At 48.6% G+C, this 22,233-nt stretch overlaps 1 protein-coding gene across 1 annotated transcript in view; it reads left to right on the top strand.

Moving 5' to 3' along the window:
• LOC142768651 (uncharacterized) overlaps positions 1-11,582 on the top strand; it is a 78,769-nt gene extending 67,187 nt beyond the window's left edge. The window contains exon 5 of the mRNA XM_075870667.1: positions 11,340-11,582. Within this exon, the coding sequence (XP_075726782.1) occupies positions 11,340-11,539 (200 nt within the window). The 3' untranslated portion in view covers positions 11,540-11,582. The remainder of the gene's footprint in view (positions 1-11,339) is intronic.
• Positions 11,583-22,233: the final 10,651 nt, after the last annotated feature.

The raw sequence follows: 22,233 nt of genomic DNA, 5'->3' as shown, positions 1-22,233 counted from the left end.
ACACGAAACGCACTGAGACACGAATGTCCAAATGCCACAATCTCTCACACAAATGCTTTCTTTTAATTCACCATCTAATGAACACAAGCTCGGGGTGCCCTCAGCAAGCCCAAACGCTCCGACAAGCGTGTGAGGTTCCTGGATTCTTGAGAAGGGATGCCGTTGTGCTCGGTCATTATACAGCTCATCTTGAGTGGACTTAATTATAGGTTCAAAACCAATCACGTTCTCAGGTTCAAGACCCTGTCTGGCATTCTCCATACCTACTATCGAGCCCACCTCCGATTCGATACTGTTTATTTTGAAGAGTGCTTCAGCACTCCCATCGTGTTTTCTTGGACAAATAGCAGTTACGCTATCCTGTGAACTAGAATCCCCTCTCTCTCTGAGTGAGATATACGTATGGTCTAGGACCATTGACGTGGTGCCTGCTGCTACCTCTGTCGGTACAAAACAATCAGTGGCCACTATATCAGAGCCTTCATGGCATTCGCTGCCATCTTCCCAATGACGTTCTAGCGCTCCTTCCATGGAGCTATTGAGAGGTAGCCCTACCCCTTCCCGAAATGTGCTCGGCCTCTGAGACGTTCTGATACACACCTCATTCTGAATGGAGCTTCTTCGTTCCCTGCTATCGAAGCTTTGCTCCACAACATTTTCCACAGCTTCTAGGTCGCCCATATCCAGGCGCTCTTCTTCATAGGTGCTTGGCCTCTCAGAGGTCCCCAAGCAGCTAACGGAAGTAATATGTTCCCAGCCAGAGAAGCTTTCCGTCGCTTCAACAAACTCCTCATGACTCCTGCCTTCTTGGCTGTCCACCTCTCTGCCTTCCTCTATCTGAGCTTCTCGCTCCGAAGTAAGGCTGTCGCGAGGCTCGAGGCCAACCTTGCAGGAATCGACTTCCCTCCAGCAAACGCTGCTATCGGAGCAAACATTCACCGCTTGCTCGACCTTCTGCATCGCCAGCTGCCCCCTTTTCGCCATCGCAAGCTCGAGTCGCCGCTCGAAGTCCACCCTCTCTAATTGGAGCTGCTGCTTCAGTATGCGTGTCTGACGCTCTAGCAACACTTTATTTTCACGCGTTACGCGCTCTAGCTCCTCCTTCTTAGCTCTAAGCACCAATTCAAGCTTTTCCTTCGCCGCCTTTCGTTCTGCCGCCCTTTCCTCACGAGCTCGAGCTTCTCGCTCATCAATCCAAGTTTTCAATTCCGCACCTTCCAAACCCATGCGCATGGCTAACGCCATTAAATCTGTCGAGCTCATCTTTTCCTCACTAATCGTCAGCCTGACTCAAGCGATACAAATGGCCTCGTCCTGTCGCAGCGGACGCCAGTGTTACATTGCAGGGGGTGTTATAGCAACGTGCAGGTTCTTAGTTAATGGGTGTCCGAGCCGTCGCCCCAGACTCCCACGAAAAGACGAGGCCGTTTGTACGCCACACTTTATACACACGAAAAACGAACACACATAACATGGACAGGCTATTTAAAGAATCCTTCACTGTCTCTGTGAACTATCAAAGTCCTAAACTAACCGTCCCTCCTTTTTAGCATGGACACAAGACATGAGGTCGGTCTCACCGAGGTTCGTTGCTACGTCTTGAGCTGGCTCGCGTTGTCCGCACGGTCAACCAGGCGACTAGTTGATGGGTAGGCTCCGCCCCCGCAGCCACGTCGCGGCTGGACACATCTGCTGGAGCTCGTGCCCGTAGCCCGACAGCTCCGCGTTGCTCGCACGGTAGACGAGGCGGCAACTTGAAGGGTATACGCACCACCACCGACCACGTACAGGCCGGACACCTCCGCTGGAACTCGTGCCCGTAGCCCGACAGCTCCGCGTTGCTCGCACGGTAGACCAGGTGGACCAGTTGGCGCGGTAGACCAGGCACTACCACCGACCACGTACAGGCCGGACACCTCCGCTGGAACTCGTGCCCGTAGCCCGACAGCTCCGCGTGTCCTCAAGCACAGGATGCCTTGAAGCCGCAGCACGTCAGCGACGCACGGCCGTGGCAGGTAGAACGTGGCAGGTAGGCCGGGCTCGACTGTTACTAGGCTCGGGTCCGGAACCCAACGGCCGAGTCGAGAGCCCCGTCTTCCTCGTTCCTTCTCGTACCTTCGCCGCCACGCTACTCAGCGCTCGTGCTACCTTCGTCGTTCTGCAGCCCGTTGCTCACGCTCCCTCTCCATCCGCTCCTCGTACCATACTCTAAACTCCGCTCCCGTCAGTCCCATTTTATCCGCCAACTCAATTAACTCCCACGTGTTCGTCATCGTATTAACCGCGTCAAAAAAATCTACTGGAAAAACAAACGACTTTGTCCTGTCGCAGCGGACGCCAATTTGTGATGCGGGTTCTTGTTGCTGATTTGTTTTTCTCCCGGGCTGAGCCTCAGAGAGTTTTGTTAATAAGGACAAAGCCGTTCGGTTTCCAAGAAACACACAAAAAGTTTAATTGAAAAGAAAAAAAGGCAAAGATTCCTCACAAAACAAAACACTTAATAAACAGTTGACTGGACATGACGAAACACATCTGTAAACACCCAACAAAAACGTTCAAAGTCAGTAACTAAACCTAACGTTCGAAAGGGGCTGAGTGATGGGAGTAGCGCAAGAGTATCGGTGCAGTCTCACCCACAAGTTGGTTTTCGGCGGTGATGAGAAACCGGAACGCCGTGACTCCTGCGTCAATGCGTGGGCTGGACGAGGACGAGGGAACGCTGGCTGCTGGCGACACGTCGAAAAGCCCTACCAAATCGTGATGGTTTCGGCTTGAGGAGCGTGGACACGTCGGAGACGGGAGAACGCAGGCTGGTGGCGACGCGTCCGGGAACTAGGGTCGACCTAGTCAAGCAGCTGGGCGCACAGCTCGGGCCCGGAGCCCGACGGCTGTAGCTCGCCTGCCGGAACCGAAGTCCGCAGGCTCTGGAAAGGAGTTCAGGACCGGATGGCCACGGTCCTTTGGAGCGGGAACCCGACAGCAGGAGGCCCCGGCCGGTGGAAGTCCTGTAGGCTCGGGTCCGGAACCCAACGGCCCATCTTCAGCGCCCGGTCCGGTGACGACCTTCCGCTTGCACTGCCTGCCTCGAATTCCCCTTGCTCTCGTCTCCCCAGGCTCCTGCTTCAGCTCTGGCCCACTTGTCTCGTTCTCATTGGAGATACTACTGTTTCGTGGTGTCAAGCCATTGGGCCTTGAAATCTCCGTGTTCGCTGCCCATTGGATGTTTTACCTTTTGTTTACTTCACGTCCTGCCACGCATCCTCGTGCTTGACGCTCTTTAACGTCGTCATTCTTGTTTAAGCATCACCGCACGTGCACTCTGGTATTTTCTCCTTTTGTTTTTTTTTTCCCGTGACGCGCACTTTTCGAAGGCGCGCACTTTGAACGCGCACCACACATCACAGTCCCAAAGAGTACAGGCATACTCCAAGATTGGACGAATACAAGTGAGGTAGGCCGTGCTTCTAAGGTTAGGATCTGCACATCTCAAATTTCTTTGAATATAATTCAACGCTATCGCGGCTTTGGAAACCACATAATCCACATGTGCATTCCAGGAACAATCATGCGACAGCAATACACCCAAATATTTGTACGAGTATTTTTTATCTAATTTATTTCCTCCTAGACAAAAATTTGCATCAAATATTTTTTTCTTCTTTGTAAAACACACATGAACGCACTTATTTGTGTTTAACTTCATTTGCCACTTAAGGCACCATTGATGAATACGTGCAAGATCAGCCTGCAATTCAAGGACATCATGTTCTTTCTGAATTTTTCTGTAGACTACGCAATCATCAGCAAAGAGCCGTATACTTGAGCTTATATCTTTGTTAATGTCATTTATAAAAATTATGAATAGCAGAGGCCCCAATACAGATCCCTGGGGGACGCCCGAAGTGACCTCTAGAAATTCCGACTTAGTACCATTCAGGACAACACATTGGCGGCGTTGTGCCAGGTAATTCTCTATCCAATTAAAAATTCTCTCATCTATATTAAATATTCGTAATTTTTCGAGGAGCAGAGGATGCGAAACAGTGTCGAAAGCTTTACTGAAATCTAAAAAGATGCAGTCTGTTTGCCCACCTAGATCAATTTCGGATACTAGATCGTTGTAGAACTCGAGAAGCTGGGTCGTACAGGAAAAGCCCTTACGAAAACCGTGTTGAGTCTTTGTTAACAAATCGTAATCTAATAAATGCTTCATTAAAGCCTTATATATTACATGTTCAATGATTTTACATGATATCGAGGTAAGCGAAATAGGTCTATAATTCGTGACGTCTTTTTTAGGACCTCCTTTGTGGATCGGGACTACATTTGCCACTTTCCAGTCTTGTGGCAACTGTCCAGTGCTTAGTGATTTTTCAAAGATCAGGTAAAGGTAGAGCGAAATGGGGTTAACGCACTGTTTTAAAACTCTTGGAGAGACACCGTCAGGGCCGATAGCTTTACTGTCGTCGAGATTCCTGAGCAAGGCCTCAATACCGCTGACACTAATTACAAGAGGTTCCATGAGAGGAACACTGCTACTTGGCAAGGGTGAGCTCAATGCAGATTTAGGAAGAAAAACGTTCGCTGGCTCACACCTAACTAGAGCTTGCCTGCAAATGAAGTAAAAAAAATCATTAAGTGATGTAACGTGAGAGCCTGCAGCCTCGACTGCGGTCGCTACAAGTTGCCTTTTTCACGTGGCTGATCACAAGACTGTAATAGCTTGGACGCAGCACACAGGTTCAGAACACCAGAGAGTTTTTGTCTGCATCAATCCGGTCGAGTTTATATTTCCTAGTCATAGGGACGTAACGGAATACCGAGACTCTGGACAGCGTTTTAAAGAGTCCGCTGCGCTATAACAGTAATGCCACTAAATCTAAAATGAATAAGAAAAGATGCGAATACAAAAAAAATACGAATGCTTGAACCAGTTCGGCTGACGACCATGCAGTGAACTTTACTTCAAAGGCACTGTAGATCAATCTGCAGCTGTGGTATCCTGATGAGGACCACTCGATGGAGACTAGTGTCGCAAAAGAGGCCGAAGAGTTGTGCTGAGAACCCTCTAAGTGGCTCCTGCGGGGCTCTAAGGTAGTGATGGTGGTGAACCAACGCGTGAAGGCGTCTGTGGCTTTAGAAACAGCTTTGTCGCCACGTCTTGCGGTGGCAGGGTTGTAGGCGTAATAAGTGTCTCCATCAAAAGGCCAGTGGACGGTGGATCAGCAGCAGGAGTGGGCACTCGCAGACCAGCTTCCGGGCCAGCGGATGGGCACATCTGATGAACGTAGACGAATCGCAATTTTTCAACCGCATGAACTAGATAGTTCACGGGGATAACCACTTGCGTCACTACGCCCTATTCCCAAGCGGAAATCTCGCCGCGCACACACTTCACCAACTCCTCCCCCCCATGACAAACACCTTCACCACCTCTTTTGCCGTTAATTTATTACTTTACCGCTTGATTGTTTGCGCAACATATCGCCCACGAAGGCCGATTACAAGAAGGGGAACTACACTCTAGGCTGCCGCTTCAGGAAGAGCTCGGCTGGCGTCCTACCTGTAAGCGTATGCCTTGTATTGTGGTAGGATGTAAGAAGATTATATACCAAGGTTGGTATTACGGGGCATGAATGGATAACGAATGTAAGAGATTGATGCAAACATGATAATCATGAGATGCTTGCCATGTAAAACATGACTACATGCTACGCTCATGATGCGTTTGGGGCCATTTCCCTAGCTACACATGTGCCAAATTTGGCATTACATGAAGCGAATGGACGACATGAGTAAAGTGCACGTCCAAACATGATAATCATGGCATGCGTGTCATGTAACAACATTACTACATGACACACTCATGATGCACTGCAGCCGTTTAGCTAGCTTCACATTGCCTAATTTGGTATTACGTCACGTTAATGGATAACGGAAGTATGTGACTGGTGCAAACATGACAATCATGAGATACGTGTCGTGTAACAATATGACTACATGGCACACTCAAGGCGCCAATACAGTTCAACGCAACCCGGCACACGTGCGCGCCGGCGTTCGTTTCATAGCGTCCCGCCGGCGATGCCATGCCAGGCGCCGATCTACCTGCCGTATATTTGCACGCGCACGCCACGTTGCGTTGCTTTGACGCATGCGCATTTGAGCGTGCCCGGCGTCCCTCCATCACGAAGAGAGGCGGACGCGGTGCTGTCTGGGTAAAGCTGGGTAACGTCATGGGAGCGAAATGCAGCATGTTGCATTTCGTGCCGGTTGCCGCCGGGCCGTGCCGATGGACGCTCCTCGCTCCGGTCGCCCCTGGCGTGGTGGTGGTGGTGGTAAAAAACATTTATTTCAGAAAGAGTCTACTAGAGAGTGCCGACGTGGCCCATCGGCGTGCTAGAGTGGCAAGACCCTATTCCGGGACGCCAGTGGAGCTGGAAGCTGCCCGTGCGCGCTCCACCAAGAAGCGTTGTGCAGCCAAGGTAGAGCAGCCGAGCAGGTGCTCCTCCCAAGCCTCTCTAGTTGGGATAGGAAAAGGGGATGAGAAAGGGACGGGATTAACTGGGCACGATGCTACGACGTGATATGTGTCGGCGAGGACATGACAGGTCGAGCAGGTGCCATTGATTTCCGGCAAAAAGTGCCTGGCGACCGCCGGACTGATAAAGGTGTTCGTCTGCAGGCGGCGTAGCAGTCGTTCGTCCGCTTTCTCCAAACCGCGTGCGGGGTCCGGGTAGAGGCGGCGCGAAGCCCGGTAATAAGCCAAAATTTCGCGAAAGCGCGTCAGGTTGGTATTGCCAGATTCCGTCTCGGGACATGGAGGGGCAACGGCCCGGACAGGAGAAGCGCGGGCAGCGGCATTTGCCGCCTCGTTGCCGGGCAGGCCCGAGTGGCCTGGGGTCCAGACTATACGAATAGGATGAGGGTTAAAGCGCCAAGAGGCTGCCTGTAGTAGGGTAGCCGCCAGCGGGGCAATGGAACCCTGAAGGTACTGAGAACAGGCCGAGTGCGAGTCCGTCAGGATGGTGCGTGAGGCAGGGTGAGAGGCAGCCAAAGCTATGGCAACCTCTTCAGCGTGCGTTACTGTGTCTGCTCGAAAGGAGAGACCATCTACGTGTTTGCCCTCTGTAATCACGGCAGCCGTGAAGCGACCCGAGGGGGAGGGACCCGAGACGTCCACGTAGAAAACACCAGGACGATCGGAGTGTCGCGTATGAAGGGCCGTGGCGCATGCTAGTCTACGGCCAGGATGGAGGTCGGGGTTCATATTACGGGGTAGAGGTTCCACCCATAGCTTTTGACGCCAGAGCTCTGGTACCGGCTGCAGAGGGTCTCGGTCAGATATCGGGTTAAGGCCAAGTCTGTGTAGAAGACGGCGCCCTGAAGGCGTCTGCGACAGTCGATTGATTTGGTTAACGCGATGAGCTTCGCGCATCTCTGCAAAGGTGTTGTGTACTCCCAGAGCCGTGAATCGGCTGTTGGAAGTTGCAATAGGTAGGTCCAGAGCGTGTTTGTATACTGAACGAAGAAGGACGTCCAGCTGGTGCTCGTGTCGACGACGCAGGCGAAGGTAAGGCAAGGCGTAGAGGACGCGACTGGTCACAAACGCGTGGGCCAATCGGAGGGACTGAGACCCGCGGAGGCCGCCGCGCTTGGTAGAAACTCGCCGTATGATGCGGCTCACCTGTTCGCTGGTGCGTCTGAGGCCTGCTATTGTGCCCTTTGGATCTAAGGACTATGTGAGGTGAAGGCCAAGAACCCGAATATTTTGCACTGACGGGACGGGCCCGGACGGAAAAAAAATTGAGGCGGCGGTAGCGGAGAGACTGAAAGAAGGGCCGATTTAGCTGGAGAGCACTCCAGGCCGCATGAACCTGCTTAGGTGTCCACCAGAAGGGCAGCCTTTTTTGCAGGCGTTCTTCGATTTGCGCTAAGGAGCCGGTGTTGGTCCAGATTGTGATATCGTCCGCATATAGTGCGTGTTGTATTCCCTCGACCTCGCTTAGAAGAGAGGAGAGGTTCATCATCGCCAGGTTATAAAGCAGAGGAGACAGGACTGCCCCTTGAGGTGTACCCCGCGTGCCTAATAAGTAAGGGCCGTGTTCGGTAGAATTAAGGCGAATGAAGGCGGTGCGATGTGATAGAAAGGCGCGAATGTAGTTGAAAGCCTTCTGCCCGCAGTTTGTGGTAGACAGGTTAGTGAGTATAGTGCTGTGTTTGACGTTGTCGAACGCCCCGCGGAGATCGAGAGCGAGCACGGCTTTATCGTTATGGCGCATAGCAGTCGGCTCTATGATATCGTGTTGAAGCTGGAGCAGGACGTCCTGCGCCGACAGATGCGGGCGAAAGCCAAACATCGTGTCGGCAAAGGTCCTCCTGGCCTCCAAGTAGGCGGAAAGGCATTCGCGAACCATGGTTTCCATGAGTTTGCCTGCCCAAGACGTAAGTGAGATGGGTCTGAGTGCGTCAATACTAACGGACTTTGCCGACTTGTGAATGAAAGTCACGACCGATGTGGTCCATTTCGTTGGAAGCGGAGAACCGTCTCATATCGAATTTATAAGGTGGAGTAGCGAGAGGTGTGCTTGGTCGGGAAGATTTGCCAGGAGCGATACTGTGATTCCGTCGCGTCCAGGGGCCGTGCCCCGTCGCATTTTCGTAAGTGCAAATCGTAAATCAGAAAGCGTGTATGGGGCGTCGAGGTCGGTGTTAGGGGCGCCGGAATACGTATATGCTGGGCCTGCGGGATCAAATGTGCGGCAGATGTAGCGGTCACAAAGTTCTCACGCGAGTTCATCCGTAGTGCCCTGAAAGGCATGCAGAACACGGCGGAGCTGGCGTTGCGTTTCTCCCCTGGTGGTGGAGGGATCGAGAAGGCTTCTAAAGAGTCGCCACGCACTCTTAGAGCTCATCTGGTTTGCAGCCTTCGAACAGGTGTCTGCCCAGTTAGCATCGGAAAGTTGTGCGGAGTATGCGGCCGCCTCTGCAGTGAGCGCCTCAATACGAGCGCGAAGTTTCCGATTAAGTTTGTTGCGTTTCCAGCGCCTTATAAGCCCGCGGCGAGCGTGCCAAAGATGTAGCCCCTGGCGTCCGCTTTGCCAGCGCAACGTGCGCGCTCGTCAACGTTAGGTCGGAGTATATTGGGCCCTTCATGATGTGCTCGAGGCCGTTCCGCTAGCTCCACATATACCGAATTTGGTGTTACAAGACGTCAATAGATGATGAAGGTAAATAACTGATGCAAGCACAATAATCATGACATGCGTGCTACGTAAGGACATGACAATATACCACACTCATGATGCGCTCACGGCCGTTTCACTAGCTTCACATATACGAAATTTGATATCACGTGACCTGAATAGACGACGAAGGTAAATGATATCCCTAAACATAATAATCATGAATAGCATGTCATGTAACGCATGACTACATGCTACGCTCATAGCGTGCTCGCGACCGCTTTACTTGCTCCACATACACCAAATTTAGTATTAAGTGACGTGAATGGACGAATGTAAATGACAGGTCCGAATATGAGAGTCATGATATGGGTTTCATGTAAAGCATGACTATATGCTACCATCCTAGCACGCTCGCGGCTGTTTTTCTAGCTCTACATATACCAAAATTAGTATCAAATGATTTGAATAGATGACGAATGTTGTTTGTTGTTGTTTGTGGGGTTTAACGTCCCAAAACCACCATATGATTATGAGAGACACCGTAGTGGAGGGCTCCGGAAATTACGACCACCTGGCGTTTTTTAACATGCACCCAAATCTGAGTACACGGGCCTACAACATTTCCGCCTCCATCGGAAATACAGCCGCCACAGCCGGGATTTAAACCCGCGACCTGCGGGTCAGCATCCGAGTACCTTAGCAACTAGACCACCGTGGCGGGGCATGACGAATGTCGAATGCAAATGACGCGTGCAAACATGATAAGCATGACATGGAAATCATGTACGACATAATTTGGCTCCGCCTCGTAACGTTGTGCTGATTTTAAAGTGGCATTCGTGCTTCGCATATCAGCGGTTCCCAATGTACGTGGAATCTGGCAAGTTTTTTTTCTCATTCTGCTGCGTCGATATTTTTTATTGTGCAGCCTGATTCACTTCGAATTCTACGGCATTTACACCCGAGTTTGTGCCGCCTGCTCTAAGTATTGCTGTTTGCATGGCTGCTAGCTAATGGGCAAGAGCAATTTCGCAAGGACTTTCAAAGCCCAGCTTTTTTTCTGTGAATAGAGCCTTCTCAATAGCCTCACCGTGCATTCTTGCCACAAGCCAGAAGTAATTGCCACATCACCTACCTTAGGTAATCGTTAACGTCGCTACACATGCGTATGGTCGCAACGGGTACAAGTGCGCGTCATTTCTGAGACGAAGTGTAGGTATCAAAACTATGTCGCTTCAGAGTCTTAGCCAGCTTGAAACAGTGGGTACTGTGTCGTACGCATGCTGAGAAAATGCTAAGACGCTCATAAAAGCGTGAGAGCTCACGAGTGCAATGCATATGCTGCGCATTCCCGATCACGTCCGCCGAAATTCGCAACGCCTCCTCAGTGGCAATGGTTAATAATTAAAACTCAACGCCGCTTGCCCTTCTGGCATGCTTGCACACAGAATATGAGGCGATTACATAGATGATGTAATTACCCTACGTTAACGGTAGTGTTTCAAGTGCCACGTTTCAATCACTGAGCACTCTACATAAGTCAATAATTACAAATTGTCGGTCTTTTTCTAGCTGTTTGAGTATATAATGAACATCAAGCAATTTAAAGCACGAAACGAACGAATAAAAATGGTAAATAAATTAAAAATTCAATGAAACTGCATGTAAAATAGACTCGACGGTGAAAGAGAATTATATAATTGCAGGAAACAAACTATTTTTTATGAACGGCTAAAGTGCGAATGCTTTTTATAATAAATGTTTAACCTTTGCATCCACTAATGTTACAAATAATGGGCATATTATTAATGCTTGGCATTTAGCGTCCCAGGGGTCACATTTGTCGTTATGTTGACGCTAGTGCATTAAATGAACTAGCGTATATTTTATTTCAAAAATGCTTAGTTATAAATGATGAAGGTTAGGGTTTAACGTTCATGTGTGACTGTGTGAAATGTTTTTTTCAAATGTTCTTTGAATATTTTCTATCGACAATACCAGCGTATTTTACCCGTGTCTATGTCGATGCTTTGAAGCCAATAGTTTCAGTTTCTACTTTCTTATCCTCGTTAAATTTATATCTACTCTAAACATGCGTCTTCCTCTTCGCTATGTCATAAAGTTGTCACTAAGAAATATATTTAAATGCAGGTTTCTCGACCACGGTGATGTATATTCGCGGAAGCCTTCCCAACGGAACATTGCCTTCAGACTCCTGCGTACAACATTTCTTGACATACTGCCACAACACAACCATTTGGATGCCGTATAACCAAAACTGCTCTCTGAGTAGAGAGCAACAACGAAACACGACTGAAACGCCTGAAGGAAGAGTAAAGGCGTTGGTGTAGGATAACAGTAATAAACAAAGATAATAAATTATTTACAATATAATGTCGTCGCTATTGCCAAATTTTTCGGATGGCCATCCTGCAATATATTATTCCAACAAGACTCAGGTGCCGGTAAGAAAAAATGCCGGGGGAGGTTCACCTTCATATGCAGGATGCGAAATCATTGTTGGTTCACATTCTCAGCCTCGACATCCCCTTGCCACACTTTGCTTTTTCCTGGACACGCCAACCGTGGCACCAAGAGGGGAACGTATATGGGCCTAATATTCACCGTTTGAAGATTTCTCACATGCTTGGTGTAGGTGCATATGCCGAGTGCCCACGAGGTCATATTACATGATTTTGTGAATCCATGTGCCCAGCGCGCGTCAGTAAAGCAACATGCTCTTCTAAACCTCTATTCAGTGTGATCATGCCCGAGTTTTCGTGGCCAATTTCGTATGATTGTTCAATAATGAGAGGACCAGTGCAGTAACAACTATTTGCGCCAATCACTTGGTGCAAGACCTCGTGTGGTTTCAAGTTCTTGCAACGCAATGTGTACTTATTAACGCGCCTCTTCAGCCACCGCCACACTTTTTAATGATGATGGCGATGAAGATGATATGATGGCCTATATGTATAGCTCCAACCCATTCTGGTGGATTGGCCAAGAAACAAATGATTGGACAGAAGCTATCGCACATGAGTTGTACATATAAAAGATTATGAGATGTTTAAAAGAAATACTGAAACTAACTTGGAGATTTGCGGTCACAATCACCATGATTCAGGAGTATTTCTAAAATGGAACAGAGATCCTGGCGACACTAAGGGCTGCTCTGATTGATTTCTTCTTCAAAGCAGTTTGAAGCACCAACGTGCCCCTTTGGTGGAACAGCCGAGTACAACGCATATTGCCTCCAAATAATTTCGAATGTAATATTTATTCGTATTGCCTCTATTCATAGTGATTTTGTATGTTTTGCAGTAGAGCGGTTATTTTTGCCTAATGAAATCACTGATTTCTCACTCACACCATTTGTGACCACTATCAAGTTCTTGCGAGTTCATTCTTTCACTCCTTTCTTTTCATTAGAGGATAAGCAATGAGTGGGCAAAGCAGGAAGATTTAGCATACGCATTCATAGATACCTGTTAGTTGAGACCTTGCAGTATATATGCCAGCACAAATACCTAAAATAACCAATAAAAATTATTGGAAGGTACGCCCAATACTGCCAAACGATCAGCTATGTGGATATTTTAAATGCGAAGCACTTCTAGTGAATTTCGGTGACCTTTAGCGTGTCTATCTATCTATCTATCTATCTATCTATCTATCTATCTATCTATCTATCTATCTATCTGTCTATCTATCTATCTATCTATCTATCTATCTATCTATCTATCTATCTATCTATCTGTCTATCTATCTATCTATCTATCTATCTATCTATCTATCTATCTATCTATCTGCCCCGCCGCGGTGGTCTAGTGGCTAAGGTACTCGGCTGCTGACCCGCAGGTCACGGGTTCGATTCCCGGCTGCGACGGCTGCATTTCCGATGGAGGCGGAAATGTTGTAGGCCCGTGTACTCAGATTTGGGTGCACGTTAAAGAACCCCAGGTGATAAAAATTTCCGGAGCCCTCCACTATGGCGTCTCTCATAATCAAATGGTGGTTTTGGGGCGTTAAACCCCACAAATCAATCAATCAATCAATCTATCTATCTATCTATCTATCTATCTATCTATCTATCTATCTATCTATCTAGCCACTTACGTCTGTGTGTTCTCGTGGTCCCCCTCCCCCTCCACCCATTAACTTGGCGTGAACCAAAATTAACATGGGAGTGTAAGATGATTTGACGAATATGGCGCGCTGGTCAAGACATCTATAATGTCGCAATCGCGTCGCGTACGTCGTCAAACACTTCCCGCCAGACAGTTGCGCATACCCTTGGGCATGCATGTGTCACTGGTAGTTGGGTATGAGCTTACATGTGATTGACACTTAGTATCTGCTCAGTAATGACGAGAACACACGTAAGAAATTTTAAAGCGCGAGCGTAAAGAAATACCCGACATCGGTATCGTCAACCCGACTAATGCACGTAATAAATTTCAAGGTCACTGCAGAAATTGAAGCCAAGCATTCTGCGTGCAGTCAAGCATTCTACCACACAGCTACGCCAGGTCTCGAGACTACTTTTCAAATAGACGCTAATCTTCGGGAAACTACAATAGCGGTTGCACTGCTGCCTACCCAATTTTGTAAACATTACATATGTGCTCGTTTGATACAGCCGTCACGGTGGGTTAACGTCAATTGTGGTTTGGTGCAGTGCGCTGAAGTTGATTTATGTAGCAGTGTCTAGGGCCAGCATTTTTTCGCGAGCATCAGCGCTTCATATCAGCTTCTGGTAAAGCCGATACACATGTTGCAGTTGACATTGTTGCGCAAGGGCAAACAACTGGTTATATAAACAGCTGCAACTCTTCAACATATTGTCACGGCTAAAGGCCGTGCAAGAAGACAGAGGACGATGAAGTGATGAGCGAGGACAGCAACCACAGTTCCTCCGAGAAAGTTGACGTCGAATCGGCTGCTCTTTTGTTGTGTTAATACAGACCTTGTTTTTCCCGGTTGCACCGCCATCCTGTATCCTGTTATTTTGACATCGCGACAGTGGTGGAGGCGCTGGAATTCTCCAACTGATGCTTGGGACACCTGCGCACCCTGGCACTTCGAATTCACCAGCGCAACCCGTTCCTGCTGTGGATACTCCTGTCCACCACTACAGTCGCCGAAAGCGAGGCCTTATTCCCGAGGCAATCCCCCTCGAACTTCTCCAGCAACACACCGTGCCTGGAGAAATGGCGACTGGAGGGTCTTCACAGTTTACTGTTGATCAGCCTGAAATTTGCGAGACCTTTCATGGTGAGGTCTATGAAGACGTTGAGGACTGGTTAGCCCAGTATGAGCGAGTCGCCAAGGCCAACCGCTGACCCACTGAACAAAAGCTATCACGTGCCTACTTTGCTTTGGCAGACAGCGCTCGTACGTGGCACGAGAACCACGAGTCAACGCTGTCTTCGTGGGATGAATTTCGGCAGCATATTCTCGGAACATTCGCAAACAGCATACACCATGATTCTGCTCTGCAGCTCATCGAGGCACGCATACAAAAACCAAACGAGAGCGTCGCCATGTGTGCAGAGGACATGACCCGCCTATTTCGGCGGTCTGACCCCGAGATGCTTGAAGGTAAAAAAACTCCTACATTTGATGAGAGGCGTCAAAGAAGAGCTGTTTGCTGGTCTCCTACACAACCCCCAAGAAGCGTAGCGGAATTTATCAAAGAGGCTACGACGATCGAGCGAGCACTGCAGCAACGCGCCGATACCACGACCAACCAAAACACATCTCCCAGCCTCTCTGCTTTGACTGCCAGCAGTGAGTGTTCTCAGCATGAGCTCATTCGTGAGTTCGTTCGTGAGGAGATCCGAAACCTTCTTGTGACTCCGCAAGAAAATACCATGGCTTGCGTTGCAGAAGTTGTGTGGCAAGAACTCCGCCAGGCATTTTCGTTGCCTGAATCGCTCTCAGACCAGCGGTCTGTAAGCTACGCACCGGCCGTCCGTCGACCCACTCAAGTGACGTACAACTCGACACCACTGGCTTATCGCGACGTCAGCAAAGGACCTTACAATGAGCCGCGGGCCCCAGCTTCCAATCCTCCGCTGCCATATCCGCAGTCTAACGTGCCTATGCAAATGTCGCCGATGTACACTCTACCGACATCTGGACCTTGGTCGCAAAGAATGCCCACCAGTCGACCATTCATTCGTAAGGCGGACTTATGGTGCACCGTCGACCGTCCACCACTTTGCTTCCATTGCGGAGAAGCCGGCCATGTTTTCCGCATTTGCCCATACCGTGACCATAGACATCAGAACTTTCTACAAACGTCCCATCGTGCTTATTTTGATTACCACCGTGACAGCAGTGCAGACCCGCAAGCACAGCGACCCGATGTGCCGTATCGCCGACCCTGCTCTCCTTCACCTACACGTAATTCGCCGCAGCAACGCAATTACACCGAGGTGACCCGGGGCAGATCCCCTAGCCCTTGTCAGGGAAACTAACAGCAGCAACCTTTGGGGGAAGCTTGCCGCCCGTCGAGATGCTACCACACCCCCAACATCTTCACTACGACGCGATACGACGAATGATACCACGGATTGTACGATGGACAATACCAAGGACGATACGACGCCACCGAGATCAACGGAAATTGTAAGCGCCAATCCAAACATTTGTATAGACGGAAGCCCAGTAACAGCGCTGGTAGATACTGGCGTGGACCTCTTTACTATCAGCCGTAAACTCACCAACTGCCTAAAGAAAGTCAGAACAATATGGATGGGCCCGAGCAAAAGAACCAAAGGGGGTCTATTGGTGACGAAGACAGGCAAATGTACCGCTCGAATTAGTATCGGCAGCTCAAAGTTTGTCGCTACTTTCGTAATTTTATCGGAGTGCTGCAAAGATCTGATTTTGGGCATGGACTTCCTGCGTGAATACGGTGCCGTTATCAACAATCCTGAGAGATCAAATACGTTTCGGAGAGTTCGAGGTTAAGTTTCGGATGGGCCCTGTGCAGACCAGTGACGTAAACCTTTGCGCGTCTTCGACGACGACGTGGCCATCCCGTCATGGTCGAGTGCACTCATGGCTGTGACCTGTTACACGTCAAGCAATTCTGAAAAAATCGCCGAGCAAATTTAAACGCTGCTATTCAGCCATGGTTTATCTATCGCAAGAGGCGTCGTGAGCACAAAATTCGGACACACGCACGTCTTTGTTACGAACTTCAGCTCTGAACGCCGACATCTAACGAGGGGCATGGCAGTCGCGTACATGGAAGAGCTCGCCAAGATGACAGACTGCCTAACTCTTGAGTAAGATAATTCAACTGATTTGCAAACCGTACCTCTATCTCAAGTTTTTTGCCGGCACAGAAGCAAAGTATCCTTCAGCCTATTAACCAGTTTAAGATTGTTTCTCTTCGGCGTCCAGGGTTCATCAATTCCACTGACGAAACATCGAATTATAACGGACGACACGACCAGACCCGTCAGCCAAAACCAGTACCGTGTAGCTCCACGGGGACGTGATGCCATTGAAAAGCAGGTGTGACAGATGCTTGAAGATGGCGTTATTCAGCCGTTGAAACGTCCTTGGGCTTCACCGGTTGTATTAGTGAAGAAAAAATACGGCATCTTACGTTTCTGCGTGGATTACTGCAAGCTGAACCAGGTGACATAAAAGACGTCTACACACTTCCGCGTATTGACGATCCACTCGATCAACTGTGGCATGCGCGTTATTTCTCGTCGATGGATCTAAGGAGTGAGTATTGGCAGATAGAAGTTGATAAAAGAGACCGGATGAAAGACACCGGGAGAAAACAGCTTTCGTGATACCTGATAGCCTTTTGAATCTAAGATACTTCCATTTGGCTTGGGCTCAACACCAGCAACGTTTCAGAGGCTAATGGATACCGTGCTATCAGGCCTCATGTTCAGACGTGCTTAGTGTATTTAGATGACGTCATCATATTTTCTGCAGCATTCGACAAACACATCAGGCGACTGCACTCAGTATTTTAAGCTATACGTTCTGCCGGACTAACGCTTAAGCCAGAAAAATGCCACTTCGGCTTCGAAGAGTTTCTGTTACTGGGGCATCTTGTCAGCAGTGAAGGTGTGCAGCCTGACCCTGAAAAAATAGCTGCCGTTACGAATTTTCCAGCGCCAACTGACAAAAAGACGGTCAGACGGTTTTTAGGACTGTGTGTGCACTACCGACGCTTCATTGAGAACATCTGGCGCATTGCCTCGCCATTGAACCGCCGTACCAGAGAAGGCGTCGCGTACGTATGGAATGAAGAACAGCAAAAATCATTCGACGAGCTGCGGCAACACTTCAGAAGCCACCAGTCCTCGCATACTTTGATGATGACGCCCCGACAACAGTGCACACCGACGCTAGCAATGTCGTCTTAGGAGCTGTACTCGAGCGGATGCAGGATGGCGCCCAACGAGTAATTGCTTACGCGAGCAGAACTCTTTCACGTGCAGAAGCAAATTATTCCACCACGGAAAAAGAGTACCTTGTGGTAGTGTGGGCCGTTACGAAATTCCGCCCATATCTGTATGGTCGTCCTTTCAATGTTATCAGCGACCATCACTCCCTCTGCTGGCTGACAAATTTCAAAGACCCTTTAGGACGGTTGGCGCGCTGGATCCTGAAGCTTCAAAAATTTGACATGACGGTGACTTACAGATTAGGGAAGCGACATTCAGACGCGAATTGCCTTTCTCGTGTGCCATATGAACCTGCGACAGCAGAAGATGACGATACAGCCTTTGTCGGAGTTGTGAACACGGCTACTGTCGCACAGCTGCAACGAGACGAACCGGAACTAGAAGCCATAATTCGTTTTTTGGAGGGTCGTACTTCAGCTATACCTAGATTGTTTTCGAGAGAACTTTTTGTCACTTTGCTTGCGCAAAGACGTCCAGTATAAGATGAACTTCACGTCGCACGGAAATGACTACTTACTAGTTGTCCCAATATCTCTAAGGAGTGAAGTATTACAGGCATGCCACGGTGAACCAACATCCGGCCGCTTGCATTACACGCGTACGCTGTGCGGTGTGAGACAGAAATACTACTGGCCAAGACTGGCGGTGACCGTTCAACACTATGTTCAGGCGTGCCTTGATTGCCAGCGCAGAAATGTCGCACTCCTAAAACCAGCAGGCCTCCTCCATCCTATTGACGTGCCTGTTACTCCACTCACGCAAGTCAGAATAGATCTTTTAGGCCCATTTCCCACCTCATTGGCAGGTCGCAGATATATTATAGTAGCCACCGACTACCTCACTCGTTACGCCGAAACCAAGCCTCTGGAGAGGGGCACGGCAAGTGAAGCAGTCCAATTTTTTGTGGAGAATGTGGCGCTGAGGCACGGCGCTCCGTCAGTGGTAATAACTGACAGGGGAACTGCATTTGCAGCTGAACTATTGCCGACAGTTTTAAGACTTTGTGGCACATCCCACCGGCGAACAACGGCGTATCATCCGCAAGTGAATGGTCTTACGGAGCGTCTCAACAAGACACTTGTCGATGTGCTCTGAATGTACGTCGAGTTGTAGCACAAAATCTGGGACGAGATCTTGCCGTATGTCACGTTCGCCTATAACAGAGCTCATCAAGAAACAACAAGAACAACGCCATTCCACCTTCTTCATGGTCGTGAAGTCACCACTATGCTGGATTTTATGCTGCCGCACGAGCTCGAAGACGTTGAAACGGATGCTCATTATATCACCTAGCTTGCCGAAGAATCCCGACAACTTGCACGCCTACGTATTAATCGCCAGCAGGACTATAATTCAAGACGGTACAACCTTCGTCCCCGACTAGTCTCCTAAGAACCAGGAGAGAAAGTTTGGATATGGACTCCTATTCGGCACCGTGGCTTCTCAGAAAAACTGCTAAGACGATACTTCAGTCCCTATAATGTTCCACGATGTCTCAGTGACAATAATTATGAGGTTGTTCCTGATACTGCACACTCCTTAGGGCATCGAAGGTGTGCTCAAGAAGTTGTGCACGTGGTTCGGATGAAGCCTTATTTCTCCGAATGAACTCATGCATTTCTAACGAGTACAAAACAGTTTGATTATAAAACGTCGGGACGATGCTTTCTTGAATGTGAGGCTAATGTCACGGCTAAACGCCAGGCAAGTAGACAGAGGACGACGAAGTGATGAGCGTGGACATCAACCATGGTTCCTCTAAGGAAGACAACGTCGAATCGGCTGCTCTTTTGTTCTGTTAATACAGACTTTGTTTTTAATGGTCGCACCATCTTCCTGTATCCTGTTATTTTCATGTCGCGAAAATATGTCTGTGCGTATAACATTTGTACATATATTTATCGTTACTTTATGACGTGTCACTTAATGATAAAATTGCAACATGGTCACCTTCCCTCCGCATGCTTCGCATAACGTCGATTCCCAAGTACGTGGGATCTGCCGAATTTCAAAAGAAAATAGTCTTAAAATTGACATTGTCTTCCAACATGTTATGTCTTTAGCGGGAAGCGCTCGCGCTAGCCTTTCTACTCGTCTACTTGTGACATTCCACATCGTATTTGTGCAACCTTAATACGCAGGAAATGGTGTAGACTCTGTCGGTATAATAATATAATACACCATACCTAGTTACTGAGGCTTGAGATTGTTGAAAGAGAATGTCGCTGGAGGCTACAAGAAGTCGACAAATGGAGTGGTCTTCGACAAGGCGACTGCAGTTTCTGCCACGACAAAAAAAAAAACTTGCCGGTAGGGTGTGTAGGACCACGGTAGCTAGTGGTTGCGGGGTAGTTTTCGATTTACTTTTATTTACTTCGTGTGGTAGGCTTGGGGAGACATGTCAGTCATTGCGCAGCATTTGCTTCGGCACGCAGCACTGCTTTGACGATGTTCAGTCAGTGTCTGACCTGTTCGGCGCTGATTGTAGACACAGTGCCCCACGAAGGGCTTGGGCGCCTGAGATTATTGAGCGCTTATGGTTTCTTGTTAACCCAAGTTTAAAGAACCACCTCCCCCCCCCCCCGTGGGCAACAAAAGTGTAGGGAAAGAAACGTCATTGGGACGAAACCCTGATGTCCTCACAGCACTTTTGGCCTGCGCACCAATGGGCCTCCTCCAGGGGCCCAGCGCGGCAGCAGGACCTCTCCCATCTGTTCGGTTTAGGACGCGAACGTTCGCTGTTCGCGCGCCTAAAAATCGCCGCCGAGTTGGCGGTGTGCGTTGCGAAACCATGGGATTGCCGGTGATCTTTCGTCGCAGTCTGGCTTGCTTCGGGTGGCTCTCGCATGCGGCCGGGCTTACGACACATGAAAGCGTGGCCTACGTCACAATAAACGGGTGCCCAGTTGGGACCTTTGATCAATGCGGTCACACTGGCATGCTTTCGGCAATTTGGGGCGAGGGGCATGAGCCCTCACACGTGTACGAAAAATAGAATCCTCGGGGTAGGTTCTTGATTCGAGAAGTGCACTGCCCTGCCACAAGACAAACAGGTGACGATTCGCCGAGAGCTGCATAAAGGCGGTACATCGAGGAGATAAGAAGTGGCCCTGGTGTCCCGCCAAGCGTTCTAATCCGGGCTTATGGTGTTTAGGAACCGTCGGCTCTGCCGAATTCCGTAGGGTTGCCCTACAGATGGTTTATTTCCGAATAGTTTTTTTTTGCACTTGTATGTCCGTAACTATGTATATTCTGTGCAGTCTGTAAATATATATTTTTCCTCAACTTTACTATAACTTCAACAGTTTTTACTTCCACTTCAAGCAGCGAGTCAACAGCCACTATTTTCATGGCGGCAGTACATTACTTCCTCCCGCTTTGCTATACCACTTCGAGTGGTGCGTCTCGGGTGCCTAGTGGGTAGAGTTAGTTTCTCAATTTTGAAAGAACCTGAATTTTACTGCGTGGCTCCATGAAAGTTTCCTGTGATCCAATGCGTCATGCCTTGAACTCTTTGTCTTCCCTAGAACTTCTTCAAGCCAAAGTGTTGGGGGACCGTTTTCAGTGGCGGCTTCGTACGTGACAAATACTGTGCTAAGTACTGTCTCTTCCTTTTAATTAAGTGATGAAGACGGTAGCCGCTATATAAAGGAAAATCGATATTGACAAGAAGCACAAGCTGCCGGAGAAAACAACTGAACGAGTCTGTCCCGCGTAAGAATGCCGCCATGTACCTTTAGTCCTGTGGCCGTATAGGTATACAAAGCAAATGGATAGTGCATTAGTGTGAAACTGTTCAAACACAGTAAATGTTTCGAAATCACCTGGCTTGCGCTAGCACTATTTTCAGTGCTATAGTGCGTACGTCCTTTTCTTTAGGTAAAATCGTTTGTTTCCTCGTAATGATAGCAACTCAAGCGCAGCGGCTGAGGTATTTCACATATAGAGAAAAGTAAGTGATTGTTGTAGTCGATTTCCCATGACGCTATGAAGAAAGAAAAGTAGCTTCATAAATCATGCGTCGCCAGTGAGATTGCACGAGGCGTTGTTTTCCAGTGTGACGAATAGATTGTTTTGGAAAATGGGCGTGCGTACGCACGCGCTTTAGGCCTTTTAATTATAAAGCTATCTGTTTTTTTTTGTTCATTGAGCCCAGTTACACACTTTAAAAAAATTCCGTGGAGTAAAAAACACAAAGTCTTGAAGGGTGTTTCAAGCTTTTAGGAAGCTCACAAGCATCTTGAAGGATGAAGGATGCTTGTAAGTTTATTGAGACATGACAGAAACTGCCCAACAATCAAAATAGGATATCCCATTTTTTTAATACAGAAAGTGTCTCCTTGTTTATTGGGCCACTTGCAAACGTAGTAACAGTTGGCTTGCTTCTTTATCAATTTTCTAACTAGGTTCTAATCAATGTTGTGCTTTCCTGTGAGTTATTTTTCCGATAAAGGACTCTTATTACCAGTCTAAAGTTCTTTGAGGGAAAGCATAGGCAGCGTGTATATAAATACATTGTGGAGAAACGTTGCTCGAAATGGAAGTGAATGCGGGAAAAAATAAAAAAAAGAGGGAAAGTAGAGCAAGGCCTTTCC

This window comes from Rhipicephalus microplus, chromosome 8, assembly GCF_043290135.1.
Source record: "Rhipicephalus microplus isolate Deutch F79 chromosome 8, USDA_Rmic, whole genome shotgun sequence".
Lineage (NCBI taxonomy): Eukaryota > Metazoa > Arthropoda > Arachnida > Ixodida > Ixodidae > Rhipicephalus > Rhipicephalus microplus.
The sequence above is the reverse complement of the archived record's forward strand: the minus strand, read 5'-3'. Positions and strand labels throughout refer to the sequence as shown.